The sequence below is a fragment of the Dinoponera quadriceps genome, unplaced genomic scaffold (genome assembly GCF_001313825.1).
Source record: "Dinoponera quadriceps isolate SergipeBrazil2010 unplaced genomic scaffold, ASM131382v1 scaffold717, whole genome shotgun sequence".
NCBI classification, from domain to species: Eukaryota; Metazoa; Arthropoda; class Insecta; order Hymenoptera; family Formicidae; genus Dinoponera; species Dinoponera quadriceps.
This window is the reverse complement of record NW_014555639.1, coordinates 1,587,667-1,605,278: the sequence shown is the minus strand read 5'-3', so window position 1 is coordinate 1,605,278 and position 17,612 is coordinate 1,587,667. Positions and strand designations below refer to the sequence as shown.

Sequence of the window (17,612 nt, the reverse complement as noted above, 5' to 3'; positions counted from 1 at the left end):
ATTAGGTTAGAGGTCCGGCAGCAGCTAATAATTCCACTGCTAACCGCTAAGTTGCGACACTTAACGGGCTCGAAACCGTGGTATTCCATATTACCCGCACTTCCTCTAAGGGATTGGGATCCTTTGCGTCAGAGCCTACGTGGAAACGCGTGATTTAGCGCGAGTTAAGTGAGGATCAGCGATAATCCACCGCGGTTAATGCCGGGCTATGGTCAGCCGGAAAGGATTCGTGTCACCCGTGTCAGGTAATTGAAGGTAATACGCGCCGAGATCCCCGAACGTATCCGCTTCGTTCCCGTGCATAACGGCTCGCATCAGCGGGCTTCGTGTTTGCATCGATTAAATTTCTAGCAGCTATTTCCAACCGGGAAATAAATATTTTAACGATGTCCCGCCGGCTCTTACGACGAATGAAATATGAACGCTCGCTGCGCCACCGGACACAAAAGGGAAGAATCGGATTAAATGACGCCGCCATCGCCGCAGGCTTGCTGTCACCTAAAAGCAGCTTTCGACGTGACACATTCAATACTATGGCATTTGCACGCTACAGTATTAAAATCGTTTTATAACAGAGACGTGGGCGCAGATGGGAAGCTTGAATCCAATTATAATAAGAACAATCGCGGCGCACAATCGATCGCTCGGCTCCCCGCTTGATATACGTGGCGAGAGGTGGCGGAGCAAAATGTTTAGGAGGAAAATAATTTCAAGAGAGATGGGAGGGACAGGATGTTAAAATTCAACGCAAAATAGAGACGATATTGATTCGAGGAACCGAAACTGCGAAGGCGCACTGATAGAAAATTATACTCCCTTAAGTCGAATCAGTGAAAATGTCACTGATTGAATAAGTAAAACAGTATTGTGTCGATAATCAATGAGTATTCGTTAATTTTAAATGGAAATACTTCCACTTGGCTCCTTTGTTTGAAACCGGCTTTATATGATATGGAAAATGTAGGTGAACATCGGGAGTTACATTGATTATGTATGTTATATTATGTTATCTATGTTATATTGTTATATTATATTACATTTGCTATATTATGACGTGTGTTACATCCGCTTAATATACGTTACGTGATCAATATAATTGCCAAAGTTCGCCTACGTTCGTCTACATTTGCCACATCACGTGTAGCCGGCTTTATATTTCAGTAATTTTGGTCAGTGAAAGACTCACTGTAAATCAGTGTCACGCGTCTCATAACAGAAATATACACGTATGTGCGTTCATTCATACGCCAAATATACTTATTTGGCGTAGTTCGTACGACAGCAGACCCGAGAACTAAAAGCCTCGGGTTCGAATCCCATCAGCGTATTTTTTTTAATGCAATGTAAATTAAACCAATTAAACGTAATTAAGAATGTTTCAGGTAAAATCATTGATGACACCTTAAAAATGATTGAGATAATAAAAGTAATAAATAATATCTGTTTTCAATGCAGTCATATTTCCCTGATGAAAACAGTCGCTGCTATTTTGACGAACTGTTTCAGCAAAATTTTGCTGATTTACAGTTCTATACTTATAACTATGACTTCCAATGACTATAGATTACTTCGCAGTGATAATACACTAATTGCACTTTAGAGAATAGCTCGTTTTGACTCTAAATATATTTTACAGTGGCGGTAACATACTTGTAAGATTACTATCACAGACACTATACTAGAAAAATAGTTCTACTGACTTTTCATGATTAAAAGGTATGTTCGGCGCCGGAACTAACTATAATTTTGTCAAATCGTTAACAATTAAGAGCAAACAGGAGCACGACTGTATTAGTGCAATTAAGTAACTGACTAACACTTATAAGTCATATATTTAGTCATGAACGAAATTACATGCAGACTGCGAGATACTAAAATTCGGCAGACCGCAGTTACCGAAAAACGAAACAGCCGGCACCGAGAATCCGGAGGGCCGTCCGGGAAAATGGCGAAAGTTTGTCCGAAAATTGGCGAGACACCGACAACAATACTCTCCGCGGGATCAATTGGCTTCGTTAATTCGTCCGTCTGTGTGATTTTTGCGGGGTCGACGAGAGAGAGAGGGACGCGAATGACGTGCGAGCGCGCGATATATTCGGTCTCTATCGGAATTTCGTCAAAATAAACGAGGGAGGCGTGGCGCAGGGCGCGCGTATCGATTCTCGGCGAGCGATACGTTTTCGTTCGTACGTGTTAAACAAGCACTTCCAGAATACGATAAATAAAATTTGCGGAGCCGCGGAAGATTTTATCGAGCGGCCGAGCGAACGAGGGGGTGAGCGCGAAGCACTCGACCACCGCCCGTCCGGGGAATGGGATTCACGGGGGGTAACGGGAGATGAAAGGGATAGTTAGAAAGGCTGGCGGGGGAGGGAGGCGCTGTTAGTAAAATAATAGGAACTTTATCTGGAAGTCTAGGAGAGTTCGCTCGGAAACAATTATACGGGGGTGCGGGGCCGGCGGGGGTGGCTCCAAGGCGGAGCGAGAGGGCGATATTTATATTCATTAGAAAGTAAGAAGTCGGGCAGGGCGCAGTTAGTCCGGTCTACTTGCAGCTTGGAGATGCTTAATGGGAGTTGCGCCCGCTGAGCGCGATACCCATTGCGGCCATCTTGCAACTAGAAAAGTGCGCTCGCTTCTGTTTACGACCGCGTTCATAATTCCTGATGCGTCCTCGCGATAAACTGCGCCGCGACCTTATTACGAATCGGTCGTTTCTCTTCGCCACCTTGAAGACGCTCGAAAGATGCCTCTCCGTTCCACTCGGCTGGCGAAAGGCGAATCGAACGTCGCGAATTGTCGATGCCGAGGTCGCGAATGGATTCGCGTCGACGGGGTCGACTCTCACGGTTTCCCCGCGTGTTCTCAGCTGGTGGGGATGGGCGAACTTTTGGAAAAAATGGATTTTCCCATCGATCCTGAATCGGAATAAGTGCAATCGATTTGCTGAAAAATCGATTATCGGCGTAATATGATCGATTGGCCTTCCGATGATACACGGAGAAATATGATCAATCAGAAGTTGCGAGATTGTGATGTCGAATGCAGGACGAGTTAAGTCACTCGCTCGGAGAGCAGCGAGCCGCGCCTTCGGCGAAGACGTATCGACTTTTGCCTTCCGGCTTCTTGAAAACTAATAGCGTCACTGTGTATTATTATTAGCTTCGTCGGCGTGTTTAAAGCGGAAGCCGATATGTTAACATTCGCAAATTTGTTGACGAAACTCCCAGAATGCATTCTAAAGCGTTTCGATAACTTTCCCATTATGCGGATACGCGAGTGGCGGCTTCGTGCTATCAGCAGGCTGAGTGTTAGCTTTATTGTCAGTCAAGAGTGAAAGCCGTGCCCCGGGAAAATAATGCGTGCGTGTACTCGCAAGTTTACCGAAACTTGCCATATTGTTACGTTAATCTTGCGAAAGAACAGCCAGCCATCAGTTTCGAGATAAGTTTCTCTGCTTTAAGATGCGCCTAAGACCCTAATATTCTGTCAATTAAAGTTTGCGCCAACATTATAAATGCTATTAAACGGAGGCACGAAGAAAAGGATTGCAAAACCCGTCCACACGTACTCTACCTGCAAAGTGGTGGGGATGCACGATATAACAATGGTGTTATTAAGAAGGAGAATAAATACGTAGCTGAGAATGAAATATGAAGTAACATTTAAATCTCGGAGAGAAATTTTTTCAAGCCAATGAAAGAGCCACGCAGGACGATGCTTGCAAAATTATTATCCTCCCGTTGGAAGAATTATTAGAATGGAATAGAAACTTTGTTTTATCATGCTCGAGGATAAATCCAGGAGCAACGATTCAGTATTGTTATATATTGAGAGAAAAATATTTGATATTTGTAATTGTAATCGTCACTGTGGAAGAATTACACTCAGGAGGACTATTTTTCTAATAAGTGTTATTGCAGTGTCAGTAAAAAAGGAAATAATAAAGAAAATATACAATAATGTTTCAGTGATACACGGCAGCAATGGAAATCTATGACGCAGAATGAGATGAAAATGACAATGATGTACTTGTGTTTTGCACAATAGAGAAAAAAAGTCAGCACTGCAGCTATAAAAAATGTGATCAAATAGCATCTTAACTATTTCATATTGGGTATAGAAATTAAACTATTATAATAGAAATATTTCAAATAACTAGAACTAGAAATAGAATAACTAAATATATGTAAATTAAGCACTTGAAAACTTCTAAAGATTCTTGAAAACGAATAATAATGATGCGTTCGATCGGACGCTTTTAAACTCCAATGTTAGGTAATGGGACGACATTAACGCCGGTCTGTGTATCACTTTGGGAATATCCGTCTTTGCAGCTTCTCTCTCTTTCTCTCTTCCAAACTCGAGGAATTCCATTAAATCTTTCGCGGAATATTAGCGATTCACGAAAACCCATCTCGCGGAAAAGCGACTCCGCCCAGGACATTTCGCGCTACGCTACAACCGCATCGCTTCTCCCTCGTCGAAGGAAAACTTAGCAGCTGCGCGAAACTCGCGATAGCGGTGGTGGTAGCGGCTGGAAGACGGCGGGTGGGTGGGTGAATGAAAGAGGGAGGGCGAACGTCCGATAGTTTACAAATCGCAGCGAATCGACAGGGATAGCTTTGTAACGCGCTATTTCATGAAACGATCGAGCAGCTCATCCGCTGTAAATTCATGAAGCATCGATTTCTACCTCCGATGAGGGAGTAGGAGAGGAAGTAGATGGGGGTGGGGGAGGGAGTCGCGTAATGGCTGCTTCATGTTTTCGTGACCGCGCGAACGTACGGAGATGGTCGGGCACTTGCCCTCCTCCCTTCCTGTCGCCCCGGTGTGCACGAAGTATCGCTTAAAAATCGATGAAGTTGCGTTTCTTCGCGCGATTTATCCGTTTTGAGGATTTTCGCGCGCGAAGCGATCGCCGGCGAACGTCTTCTCGCGCGGCCGCGCGAAGCTCGTACGATGAGGAATCGAATGTTATTCTGGAGTCAAACGGAGACACGGAATTGCCTGATACACGCGTGCGCGTGTTACGCCACTCTAATTTGCAATTAATGACTAACCGGCGGTGGAGCCGACATATAAATATGAATGAGCGACAAGTGAGATGCGAGTAGTCGGAGATGTCGCCGAGCAATTTGGGACTTCGACAGGGGCGATAAGTCGCGACGAGCAACGGCGAGAGACGATTCCGTAAGGCTTTTCTTTTCCCGCTATCCATGATTAGCGCCGGCGAATGGCTCTCGGTTATTAGCGTCGTAGCCGATCCCGACTGTTCCTAGGAACTCGTCCAATTAAAGCCTCTAACACCTCTAACAAGCAAAATCATTGCAATCGTTCCAATTAACTTCCCTGATGCCTCTAACGAGCTCTCTCATTTCCGGCGAAGTTGAAACAAATCAATCCCGGCCGTGTCTCGATGATCATGCCAGAACGGATCGTGATATCATCACGTGTCCACATCGATGGCCTCGTGGGCAAGCTCCCGGACAATGGAGCTCTTCGAAACTTCAGCTTGAATTGTATTTTACACGGCGTTATACCGTATTTTTAGGCATTCTTCCGAAATCTCGGAGAACGAAGACCTCGAACGTCAGACGTACAAAGAAAAGCTGGAGAAAGAGGAAAAAAGGGAAGGGGAGAACGAGAGAGAGAGAGAGAGAGAGAAGGTTGTTTATCTCCCACGGGTAGTGATTTCAACTTTGAAACTCCTTTTCTCAACACTGCAACTGGTAATTACGAACTTCATCTATCAAGTTATCCTACTTATATGAAAGGTTCCGTTAAGATCGGAATTTCTCGCCTTAAAACGCGCCTTGTTAACGCGCGCTTGTGAGTTCTATCCGAAATACAATAAATTTCTCACCGTTCCCCGTCGTGCTCTCTCTCTCTCTCTCTCTCTTTCTCTCTCTTCCTCTCTCTCTAGCTTTTTGCAATTCTTTTTTTCGTACGTTTCCCCATGTTCCTGTTCTCTGAAAGAGAAGGGAAAGATGAACACAGATGGAGAAATCGTGGATTTCCGATATTAGTCGAATCGACGCTAATCGAGTCGTCGGGGGTCTTCCATCGCGAGTGAGTTCTCTCGCGGCATCCGGCGAAGTCAGTCGTGAATACCTTACTGCATCCTGGGCCGCAGGTTGGCCACTTAATATGGAAGGAAAGCGATGCGCCATGCGCCGTTTGCTCATACCCTATCTACTTGCGACCAGACGCCATCGAAGCGGGCAGTAACATATCGGCCGCGCATGCCACGGATTTCGGTCCATCATTATGTAAGTCTCGAATCGCACGGCCACCCCCGCGACCCTCGTTGCTCAAGAACCTTCCGGCGACCCGCATGAATATCCGTCTATTCAACCGATTATGTTTAGCCGCGGTTCCAGCGGGTCCGCCAGATACAGCGGGAGGAATCGAACGTGATCCATGTGTTAATGAGCCGCCCAATCAAGCTTCCCTTATGCCCGGTTTACACGGAGGCTGAATCACGGGGTTGGGAATCGATTAATTTTTCGCCCGATCCAGTTCATCCGGCGAATTCGACGAATCCGAGAAACGTGGGCTTCCTCGCTTGAAGACATGACTTGATAATAGTAGCTCAATCTCATTAGCTAGTTCGAACTTTGCTGTTGTTATTAGTTGGCTATTAGAAGGAAAATATATTTGCTGCAAAATATAATTTTATAAACTGAAATTATTAGCTTGAGTAATTAATAAACTTGGCTGTGCCAATTAAGGGAAAGAAAAGTCTAGAATTATCTGTTTACCAAGTTCTTAAATCAATTAATATTTTTATCAGTTTGAATATATTTTGATAGCTTGTTATAAATGCTTGAACTCAGTAATATCTTTTTTATTGCAAATGAATTATTGAATGTAAGTGTAAAATGGTTCTGAATTTGAGAAAGTATTTATTAGAATTATGTAATATCTCTTTTTCGTTGAAGAGAAACGTAATGGTTTTAAATTTCGATTTTTTTTCTGTCTAGTAAATATTTTCTAAGAATTAATCCTATATTTTTAATATTTTTTATTTAACACTTGTTGAAATTGTTTTAACACTTACAAGTAAGTATCCATTTATACGGAGAAAATATATGAAATAAATTTTTCAAATTCAAAATGATGGTCCCAATATGACGACTAAAATCATAATTTTCTTTTATTAAAATAAAACTGGATATCTTGTAAATTCCCTATATATCTAACGTATTTTTGAATTGTTAATTGCGAATTAACAATCGAAACTGATAATTTAAAAAAGTAGATGCACTATAATGTCCATAAACTTTTATATTTTTTCAATTTTAGGTCAGCTATATTATATCCGCTATCTTTAATTTTAAACTTTGAAGTTCACCGTTGAATAGAGCGATTCCAAAAACCTTTGAATATCCAATTTTAAAAATGTCAAACTACCAGCACTATCAAATTGCAGTATTGCGTTTCTGCCAATTTGGGCTATTTTTTGTGGACGCGGTATTGCGTTTCCGACCAGTCAAAAGGTTAAGCGTGTTTTTCAGATACGATACACCATTACATCAAATAAATGACTAAATGTCAGGTAAGATTGCCACGCATATCATCTTAAAGGTAGTTTTTGTCAAAGAAGAAGCAATAAATTTCGAGTCGGGGAATATAAATATGACTTTCGTACTATCGTGCGATATGGTAAATATTTTTCGTTGTAGCATCTAAGATCAAATAGCTAATAAACTTAGCTGCTTTAAGAACGATATTAACACCTATTTCAAAGATGCATTTTAGCTGTCTCGGTTAAGTTTCAGCTCTTACGGTTAATTTTTTCTGAGAAGTGCGCAAATTGATGGATCGACCAACGGCTTGGAGGCTAAACGTGACGATTAGAATCGCGGTTGCGCCGTCGAAAGAGAAAAACGACGGTACGAAGGGAATCGCCTTGAACCTTGTTACCAGACGACTTCTACATTTATTGGAAGGTTATCAAGAAGTTTTTATCGCTGGGAGCAATCCAACGGCTAGACGCAGAATTATTTGTTTCCATGGAGAAACTTTCCCCGCCCGACGGCGATGGTTGTTCAATTATTGTGCGCGAAAAAAAGCAGGAGAGAAGATAATGCTTTCGTCTGGAAGCGTGTCGAAACGTCGATTATTGCTCCGGGGTGAAAAGCAATAACCAACAGGCGGCAAAAACGAACGAGTTTCCCGGCGCTATATATAAAATTTGTCTAATGGTTCGGAGCAACCGCCATTCCTCCACTTTCCTCTATTTCCAGTGCGATACCTCCACTCTCTCGCTCTTAGTCGGCTCCTTCTCTCCTCTTTCTCCCCTCCATTTCCCTCTCCTTTTTTCTTCCTTTATATCTTCTTTCCATCGTCCAGCTCTCCTTCCTTTCAACCTGCGCGGTCGTCGTTTCCTTTCGGCGGAGAGTTTGAAAGAACTTAAAATAAACGACGAGCTCATAGCGACGGCTGCGCAACTTTCTCTCTGGACGATACTTTCCACTGTTTCTCGTCATTGTTGTTGCCGGTAACTCGGATCTTTGTTTCCCGCGTATCGAAGGAGTTATCAGCCCCGAGCTACCGGTCTATTTATGCGATTTTAATCAACCTTCCGGGTGACGAGAACGAGTCCGTAAAAGCGGATAACGAATTGACGGTTTTGTCTGAAAGTTCAATGGCTGATCAATAGACGTTGAATCCTTTATATGTGGCGCGATAACGTTTAAACGGAAGTAGCACTATAAAAGGGGAAGGGGGGGGGAGAGGAGAGAGAGAGAGAGAGAAAGAAAGAAAAAGAGAGCGCGGAGTGGGGGAGAGACGGACAACTTTCGCGACACGAGCCATTAGACGTAGCCTTTGAGGAAGACGAGCATGTATTTCGCGAAACTTGAGAACACGGCGGAAACGCATGGTTTCGGCTTCTGACGTAACAAAGCCAATTTCTTTAGGGCGTTCCTCGCGTAAAGTCGCTAACGAACCGAACTTCCACGGTGATTTAAACTTTTTTCTGCAACATCGACCACCATCGACGGACTTTTTGTCCCGCGGATCCCTTTGAAATTATTTACCGAAGTTTCCCTAATCGAGTTTCCTCATCAGCGACGTGACGGCACACATTATTTATCAGTCGGACTTTCGAAAACTCTTTGGCGTCAACAGCAATAAAAATGATTAGCGCGACCGGGTCGGCTTATCGAGTGCGAAAGATTAAAGCGATCAATTGAGAAGCGGTTGTCACGCCTCGGACGTGTATTGCGTGACGACTGTATCAATCCACCTTTTAAAACGCGCCATTTTCGATAATAGGCCACGAATGTTTTATTCCAATTAGCTCTCGTGATAATGGATCATTTCCGTGTCGTTGTTGCCGCTATCGCATGGCTATCGTTGTTTTTTGCCCGAAGTTAAACAAGGATGATAGCGTGAGCTCAGAGGTGTTTCGTTCTGTCGATAGCATCTCGCTTACCAAAGCTTCGGGGGAAAGAAGGAGGATATACTCGGCCAGGAAGTTTTAAAGGAAACCATGCCATGTAAGCGGCCACCAAGCTCTTTGAGAGAACCGATTAAGACTTTCCGCCATCTCCTATTTGACATTTTCGGCTTGTCTGATGTTCCGTGAGCTTCTTATTGCTCAAGTACACAATTTCTCGGTCTAACTAAGCGACTTTAGATATTTGAACTTGCGGGGTATAGAAATAAGTACAAATCGCTTATTCAAGTTGCACAATCTCAGCAAATATAAAAGATTTCGAAGTATACACTGTTCAAGTTACGCAAGCTACTTTTGAAATGTCTAACATAGACTGTTAATTTGAGTTGCTATATTAACATTTTAACGACCATTGTTATATGTATGTGACCTCGTTCACCAGCTATCATAAAATATTTCATACGGAAGTAATACTTCATAGAGAAATATTTTATCGTTGATTATAACATTTTGTAATTGTAATATTATAGAGGCTATTTTTTTAAGTAGATTTACGTTCAAGGGAGACGTTCGTTTCTATAAGTACGATTTAAGATAGTTGGTCCATGACAATATTGTTAGAAAAATAATGATCAATACAATGCGAAGAAGCTTGACGTATTTGTGTTAAATGTTTATAAACACGATTTATGATGTACAGCTCTGACGTGCAAAATGATATTAATCAAACTTACGCAATGTTTACGAATTCATAAAAAAATAACCGTTTATTTCTCGTTTTGACGTATAATACTTTTGGCTGGAACTGTCCGTGTTGGGTGCACACGTGTATGAATATATCGCATGTGGGATAAACGCATGCACGCTACTAGGGAAATGATCGTGACGTTGGATTTTTCTGTATTTTTCTATTTTTTGCATTTTTACGTATTGTTTTATGTATTATTTATCCTTATGGTTATTCAATCATTCTATCTTTAAAAATATGCTTAATCGAGATGCAGCGATATAGCGCATACAATATTGTTAAATTTTTACGGATTAAATGCCACGGATTTGTTATCAGAAAATTAACACATTACTCATGTTAAAGTAGCACAAAATTTCACGGACCGTTTTTTATATAAAATTTTCTACCGTGTGCATGGTTAAATTTCGAAAAGATTCCTAAGAAAATGAATTTAAGAACTAACTGCGTTAAGCGAGCTCTCGAGACCTGCCGGCGACAGGCGGCACATTTTTTCGCGCCAAGTGTCAAAGTATTATGAGTTACGGAGTGAAGTTATTGTCAACTTAAGTTCCGGATATTACCGGAGTACAAAAGAAGGGAGAACACCAAGACACGCTAATAACTGAAATCGACGTCTGTGATGACACCTACGCTGAGCATTATGACGACGAGTCCTCCCGGCCGATATCTTCGCCTGCAGCAACACCTTCGTCGGCTCTCGATATTGCGGCAGATCGTACGATGCTGCTAATCACCTCTCATTTATTTCACCTCCCCTCCAGCCTTCATAAACGCCGTAGGACGCTATCGAGCGACCCGCGCGCGGCCATTACCCGGGATTTATGATTCCTTCACCGCGAGAGGCGGAAAAATCGCACCGACGTTTTAATTTGAGACCGCTCGCGGCCGGTAAACAAAACTTATTCCGCCGCGTTTCGGTCAGCGAGCACGCGAAAAGCCGCGGCTGGGCGATGAAAGATGCGCCGTTGCTGCGGATAAATCGAAGCCGTCTGGATTAAAGGGGTTGCTTCGCGTAAGAAGACGCGTTCGCACTCTTAAAAATGCCGCGGCCGTGCGGGATGCGTGCACACGACGCGCCGGAACGTTCCTCTGTTCTTCTAAGATTAAGATGTCTACGGGGGGAACTGCAGACAGTCCCAACGATCAGCACAGCGTATAACTCATACTGAATTCGATTTACATTTGATTTTAAATTTGATCGACAGGGGAAAACGGTAAGCGGATTACGATACGTCGCATTGTTCAACGGGAACACTCAAATTGCTCGGTCTCTCAAATAACTGAAAAATCCCGTTTCTTTCTTTTCACGCTTAATTCGGCAGTAACATATTCAATTTAATTAATTAACTTATTACATTATTGTTTAATGTAATTGGTTAATTTATGAAATTATCGCTTGATCTGATAGTAAATTTCCAGTGAATTAACGGATTTAATTAAATTGCACAAACTTAGGTTATTCACCACAATTGTTTTGCACTATAATTAGATAATTGTTGCGTAATAGTACACGGTTGGTTTGTAGTAAAAATATTTCCTCTTTGCTTTATGCTTCTCACTGCCGTGGATGTGTGTACGCGACAGAGAGAGAGAGAGAGAGAGAGAGAGAGACAGAGAGAGAGAGAGAGAGAGAGAGAGAGAAAGGGGGCAAGAAGAAAAGAATGGATGAAGGCGAGAAGTATGAGGCAGAAAGGGAGGAGAGTTGGCTTTCAGCGATCACAACCCCCGCGGCATCGTAAAATATCGGAAAATTCATTAATGCTCGATCTACGGGGCATAGTTGAATAAATCTCACTCTCGGGCAAGATTTACAGTGGCAGAAGAAAGCGATATGACGGCGTATCGAATATGTGTGGCCGAACGTAAGGAGGAGGACTCCGAATGCTAACTTTTTCGCATTAATATTCAGATTCAATCTCTCGGATAATCCAAGAAAAAAGGAAGAGAGAAAGAGAGAGAGGGAGAGAGAGAAATCGCGGAAAGAGAATCCGTATAATCACGGATCAATTTTACACGGGAAACAGAGAAAATCGCGAATTCGCCAAACGATTTAACTGATATTTGATCTACGTCCGGATTTACAGACCGGGAGAGGCAGCTCTAAGAGAATTAAATATTAATTATCGTTATCTCAAAGGACGGTTATTTGCCTTCCATTAATTTCAACTCAAAGAGACATCATACGAATATCTTACCGAGTTTCGTTTGCTCCAGAGGCAAATCCGCGTAGCCTTTGCAGAATAAATATTTTTTTATGTGCTCCTATTTGCACATCTCGATTCGCAGCGATATTCGCATCCCGGGAGATGCATAGTTATATCGACGGGGTTATTACGAGTTACTTGATCAGCAACAAATGTTCCCGCCGCTCCCCCGTTGTCTCATCTCTTTTATCCAAACGAAAATCTGTCTAACGTCCAGTGTTCCACTGAATTAAACCGCATATTAATTCAACCGTGAGAAAAAGTCAGTTAATTCCAGCGACGAACCAATCATCTCCCGTTTCCACTACCGCGGTGGTAAAACCGAGCTTTCCTGAATCTCGCATTAATGACGGACCGTACGCTCGCGAAGCACATTCGCGAGGAACAAAGAAAGAAGTCTCGGCTTAGGTAAAACCCCAACAAGCGAGAATCACTTGGTACTCGGGCGTAAAGTACGTGTGTATGAATGCATCGTCAATATAATTATACGTAGTTTTGCGGGGCACTGAGCACAAAGTGCTGCGAATGCCCGCCGCCCTCGCATTTCCCCTCCCTTCCCTTTTCGGATAAAGCGCGGTAGAAGAGAAATTGGTCTCGTTGGAACCGTAGAACGACAAGGCGGTACAAAGGCCATGTTGGCTCCGGCGACTTTCTCGAGCACCACTCGTGCGCACGTTTTCCTCTCCGGCGGCACTCAGCCCCAAAGCAGAATTCCTCCGGGAGGAAGGCAGTCATCAGTGCACTTTTTCCCCACAAATTCGATGCGTCTTTGGCAGTAATTCCGCGGACGCGTAACGCGTTTTCTCGCCGCCGCCGTAATGCGTTCGTTTCGCGTCCGGGGCGAAAACGCGAGATTAAAAGATACTTCCAACTAACGTCCTGGAGAAAAGACGTACCAGCGGGTTAAATTTGTTGCCCGAACGCGGGAGAACGGCAATTGTCGCGACGGGCGTTTCCTCGGAAAAATCCCCGGAAGAAGCTCGTAGAATTTGCGAATTCCGACGTCTAAGCACCCGAAGTCCTCGAGATGCAAAAGTGCACGAAGATTTGAGATCTCGCTCGCTGTGCTGAATTGAAGACTCCTAAATCTACCGGACGACCGGGGCTGATAGGGGTGGAAAACGGCCTGCGAAGATCGCGTTTTCAATTTAATATATATATTACTTTTAATTTTGCTGAAAATTAACTCTTATTACTCAGATGGTTAACTACAGTTTTATAAGGGGGAGTATTTCTTTCAGTAAATAATAAACTTATACAGAGGCTCTTTAAAATCGCACTCCGGGAATCCGGTGCTCCGCGGTGCAACTGCCTTGATACATTTTTCTATCTGTCGCAATGACGGCTCGCACTCCGAGTCCCTCTATAAACAACGAAGCCGCCGCAATCGCGGTAATTGCGGTATCTTTAAAACGAGCTTGTTCCGAGGGGTTAATGCCTACCGGCAGGGTAGCGCCGCGGAGATCCAGCGCGGCTTATCTAGTTTATCGGGCCAGATAAGAGAAGCGCTCTCCAAACAGCGATAAAAAGATTATTCTTATATTAGCGGAAGCACGCGGCCGAGGAAGAGATACGTCACATCCTCGCGGAAGATCGTATTATCCGCGCGGACGAATGAATATTAAATCTCGCCCGACCGGCTGAAATTAATCCGGCGAGCGCGCGCGGAATAAGGGAGATATTTTAACACTTCCTCCTCCTTTCCATAGATTCCCCGAAACACGCCGCAATAAATCGCGCACGAGGCCCGGCCGGAATGAACGAGCGCGAGGCGGCGTTTGATTTCAAATCACATTCGTTCGCAGCAGCGCGATATTAAAGAAAAAAAATGTGAAAATCCACGGGCTCATGGCGGACGTATCGCCGCGTGAAACGAGCGAGCTGACACGGCGCAATGGTGCGGTTTTGCGAGCGATATCTCACAGCAGCTACGTCGAAAACCCGGCCGATCAATTCGATTCGGAATTCTTGCAGATATTTCCATACGCTCGTAAATGGCACGGCGACGCGAGTTTAACCCACTCAGGCCGCCGGTATTGTAAAATGGCGAATACGCGCACATACCGTCCGTCCGTCCGTCCGATCGACCAACCAACCAACCGGCCGGCCGGCGAAATGAATATATACGGACGCGACGAATGAATTTATAACGCGCGCGCGAAAGCCGAATCCCACGTGATCGTTCCTTCCACCGTGACGCCGGTCTGTAAATCGATGGCAGCTGTTTTACACAGTTGACCGTGCGGAAAAACTCGTTGCAGAGCCGAATGCACCCGCATAATCGCGAGCCGGCGAGACCGAACGGCCGATCTGATCCCTCTTTTTTTGCCAGATTGGATATTCCGCGTGTCGCGTCCTGTTCCGAGGGAAATCCGAGGAAGTTTCAATTCAACGCCAGAGATATTTTCGCCGTGTCATCGCCGGGATTATCATTCGCCCGCAGCTCGCCCAGGATATGAGGATTATCGTGCGCGCGGATTACGGAAAATCCGAAGACACTCCGGCACTCTGTCTGTCTTTTTATATCGTGCTTCCCATAAAACTCATCGGGGCACCGATTGTCCTGTCGCCGGTAATCCGCTGCAGCTCAAGGGTGATACTGCACTCTTAAGTTAGGTGGAATTGATTAAAAGCTTGATTTGAAAGGGCTCAATTAAATAAGGTAGCCCCTGACAGTGCTATCAGTATTAACCGGATATTTTTTTATATTCGGGTACTCAAATTCGCGGGATATTATTTGGACTAATTTGGATAGCTTATATTCGAGTATTACTCAAACATATTCGGATGTTACCATTGGGGTACCTTAGTAGTAGAGGAAAAGTATCGATATACTACTTTGGTTTCAGATTGTGAAACTTTGTTGGATGTGTCGAATTAAAATTTATGCGTATGGGCGCAAAGCGACAACGCTTCTCTATCAATATATATCGTGGTTTTTGGAAAATTATTATATGTTGTCAAATAATTAAGAAGATGAAGAGAAATGACGTTTTGAAAAGTTGACCCTAAAACTGGCATATCTATGACACCTGCCAGGAAATAGTAAAAAAAAATTTAAATAAAAGCATTAAAATTACATTATTTTCTACTTTTATTATGTATCCTCTCACATGTTATTTTTAATCTTACATATTTCTTATTATTTGGAATAGGATCCGTTGACTTTTCTTTTTGACCATCTTGAGCAAACAAGAATAAGAAAAAATCAGTCATTATCTCAAATATTCTGTAAGATGATATTTTGCAGCAAAGTTTAAATATGTCAGTTTACAGAACAACCTAATCCTAATCTTTCTTGCATGATTCGGTGACAGAAGAGAAAGATTGGCACAAGATCTAAAGTGATCTGAGAAGTTCAAAATTTACGTTATAAAATGGTATCGCTGAATAAATTACTGATCGCTGACACGTTACTTAAAAATGTTCAAGAAGATAGCTCGAGAGAAACTTCGGCGCATCGAAAAATCAACTAACTCTATTAACATAACCAAATGCGCTCGCAAACAGAAATTTCCTCTTCAGCTCCGCCAACACACAGCAGACGAAGTTCACGTAGCATTCGACAGAGTTCGGTAAATTTATAGCCGAGAAACATGGTTACACCGACTTTCCGAAGCTACACATCAATTTTGGTGCCTTTCCTCTACTCAAGTATCGAGGATAATATCGGACACCGGTAGTTCCTAAAAGTAGATTTTCCCTCGAATCAGCTGAAATCGTGAGTCAACTTCGCGCTGAAAACGGATAAGTGAGAGCCAACTCTTGATGAATCCGTGCACGGCAAACTCGATCCTATCTAGGACAGAATTCGCCGTGTCTCATAGATTGAATCTGATACCGGTATCGAAGTCGATAACTCCTTTAATATCACCACCACTGTCACTACCACTGCTACTACTGCTACTGTTACTACTACTATTACTATTGCCACTACTACAACTACTACTACTATTATTAACAATGAACCCCTATTTCTGTGATTACTCGCACTCACTTTCGGCCTGATGAGGAGCATAGATGTTAAGATAGAGACAGTCCTCGCTCTGGTTCGTCAGGTACAGCAAGTGTCTCTCCAAGTACTCGTACCTGCCCGGCTTCACCTCCTCTTGTAGATTTGGCAAGACTTGCGGGCAAACTGGGGCAAATTCCAGCGACTGCCGCACCCCACGCCATGGCTGTGGCGATCGCGGCGGTGAAAATCTGAAGGATCCCACCGGAGGTTCCGCATAAGGGACTCCTAGAGCACACAAGGGCAGATTACTTCGGATACAGGTTGTTAATCGTTCCCCCGGGGTAATACTTAATGAATTCGTCGGCCGACAAGTGTTTATTGCAGGGGTAAATTTGCCGGAAGAAATTAACTTTTCTCTCCCGGCGGTGATTAACTTCGCCGAGAAGAAACGGCTCTGCGGGCCGTACCTCGCTGAAATAATTCCATTCGCAATGAGCGACAATTGGTTACCGCCAATCCCGTCCCGATTTCATCCGAACGCGCCGCGCGCATCGATCCCTTCCCCCCCCCCCCCCTCCTCCGGGCGTCGAATTACAATTAAATTCCATTTCATTTTACAGCTAACGCGATTCGACTTCGATTCTGATTCAATCCGGAGACGCGACTTCGGCTCACAATTCCGATCTCCCCGATTCTATATTCGAGCGACCGGCTCTTTTTTTCTCTTCCGTCATCGATGCGCGCGTTTCAACGCGCTCCCTCGCGTTCACAAGGTTAACACATCTAAGCGAGAACTAGTTCGTCGACCAGCGCGCATTCACTTTGGACGATCACCAAGATCAAGTGATGTAAACTCGGCTTTGAGTATACAAAGCGACGCACACGAATACAGCTCACGCGGTGATACGACTTGACGAACGCACAGCGCGAGTCGAGCAAAGACGGGGAAAGGTAGAGCGAGAGGAGCGCGGAGGCTGAGGAAATATCTGTTCCCGAAATACACGCGCGCACGGGCACGCGCTCCTCGTTTTCGTCGATCCTTTGACGTATAGGGACTCTCAAAGCGCGGATATACAGCTGCCAGGAAACTTTTGCTCACTGACCGAAGCCGAGCTCTCTCTCCCCCTCTCCCTCTACGAATATCGAATACTATCGAGGCACTGTTGTAGTAGGATGTTGCATATGAAACGTCGGCTTTGCGTCAACCAACTTCGCATCTCTAACGGATTAGATGTATTCAATCGATATAAATAGCTTCATTCGATTTCCGCGCATCGCTCCTCCGCGGAAAAG

General features: G+C 44.0%; 1 protein-coding gene across 10 annotated transcripts in view; it reads right to left on the bottom strand.

Annotated features, from left to right (window-relative positions):
• The window catches only part of LOC106745037, a 62,377-nt gene that overhangs the window by 38,741 nt on the left and 6,024 nt on the right, over positions 1 to 17,612 (bottom strand). For all 10 annotated transcript variants that reach the window (XM_014620272.1, XM_014620270.1, XM_014620269.1 and 7 more), the window contains one exon: positions 16,362 to 16,604. In XM_014620272.1, the coding sequence (XP_014475758.1) occupies positions 16,362 to 16,604 (243 nt within the window). The remainder of the gene's footprint in view (positions 1 to 16,361; positions 16,605 to 17,612) is intronic.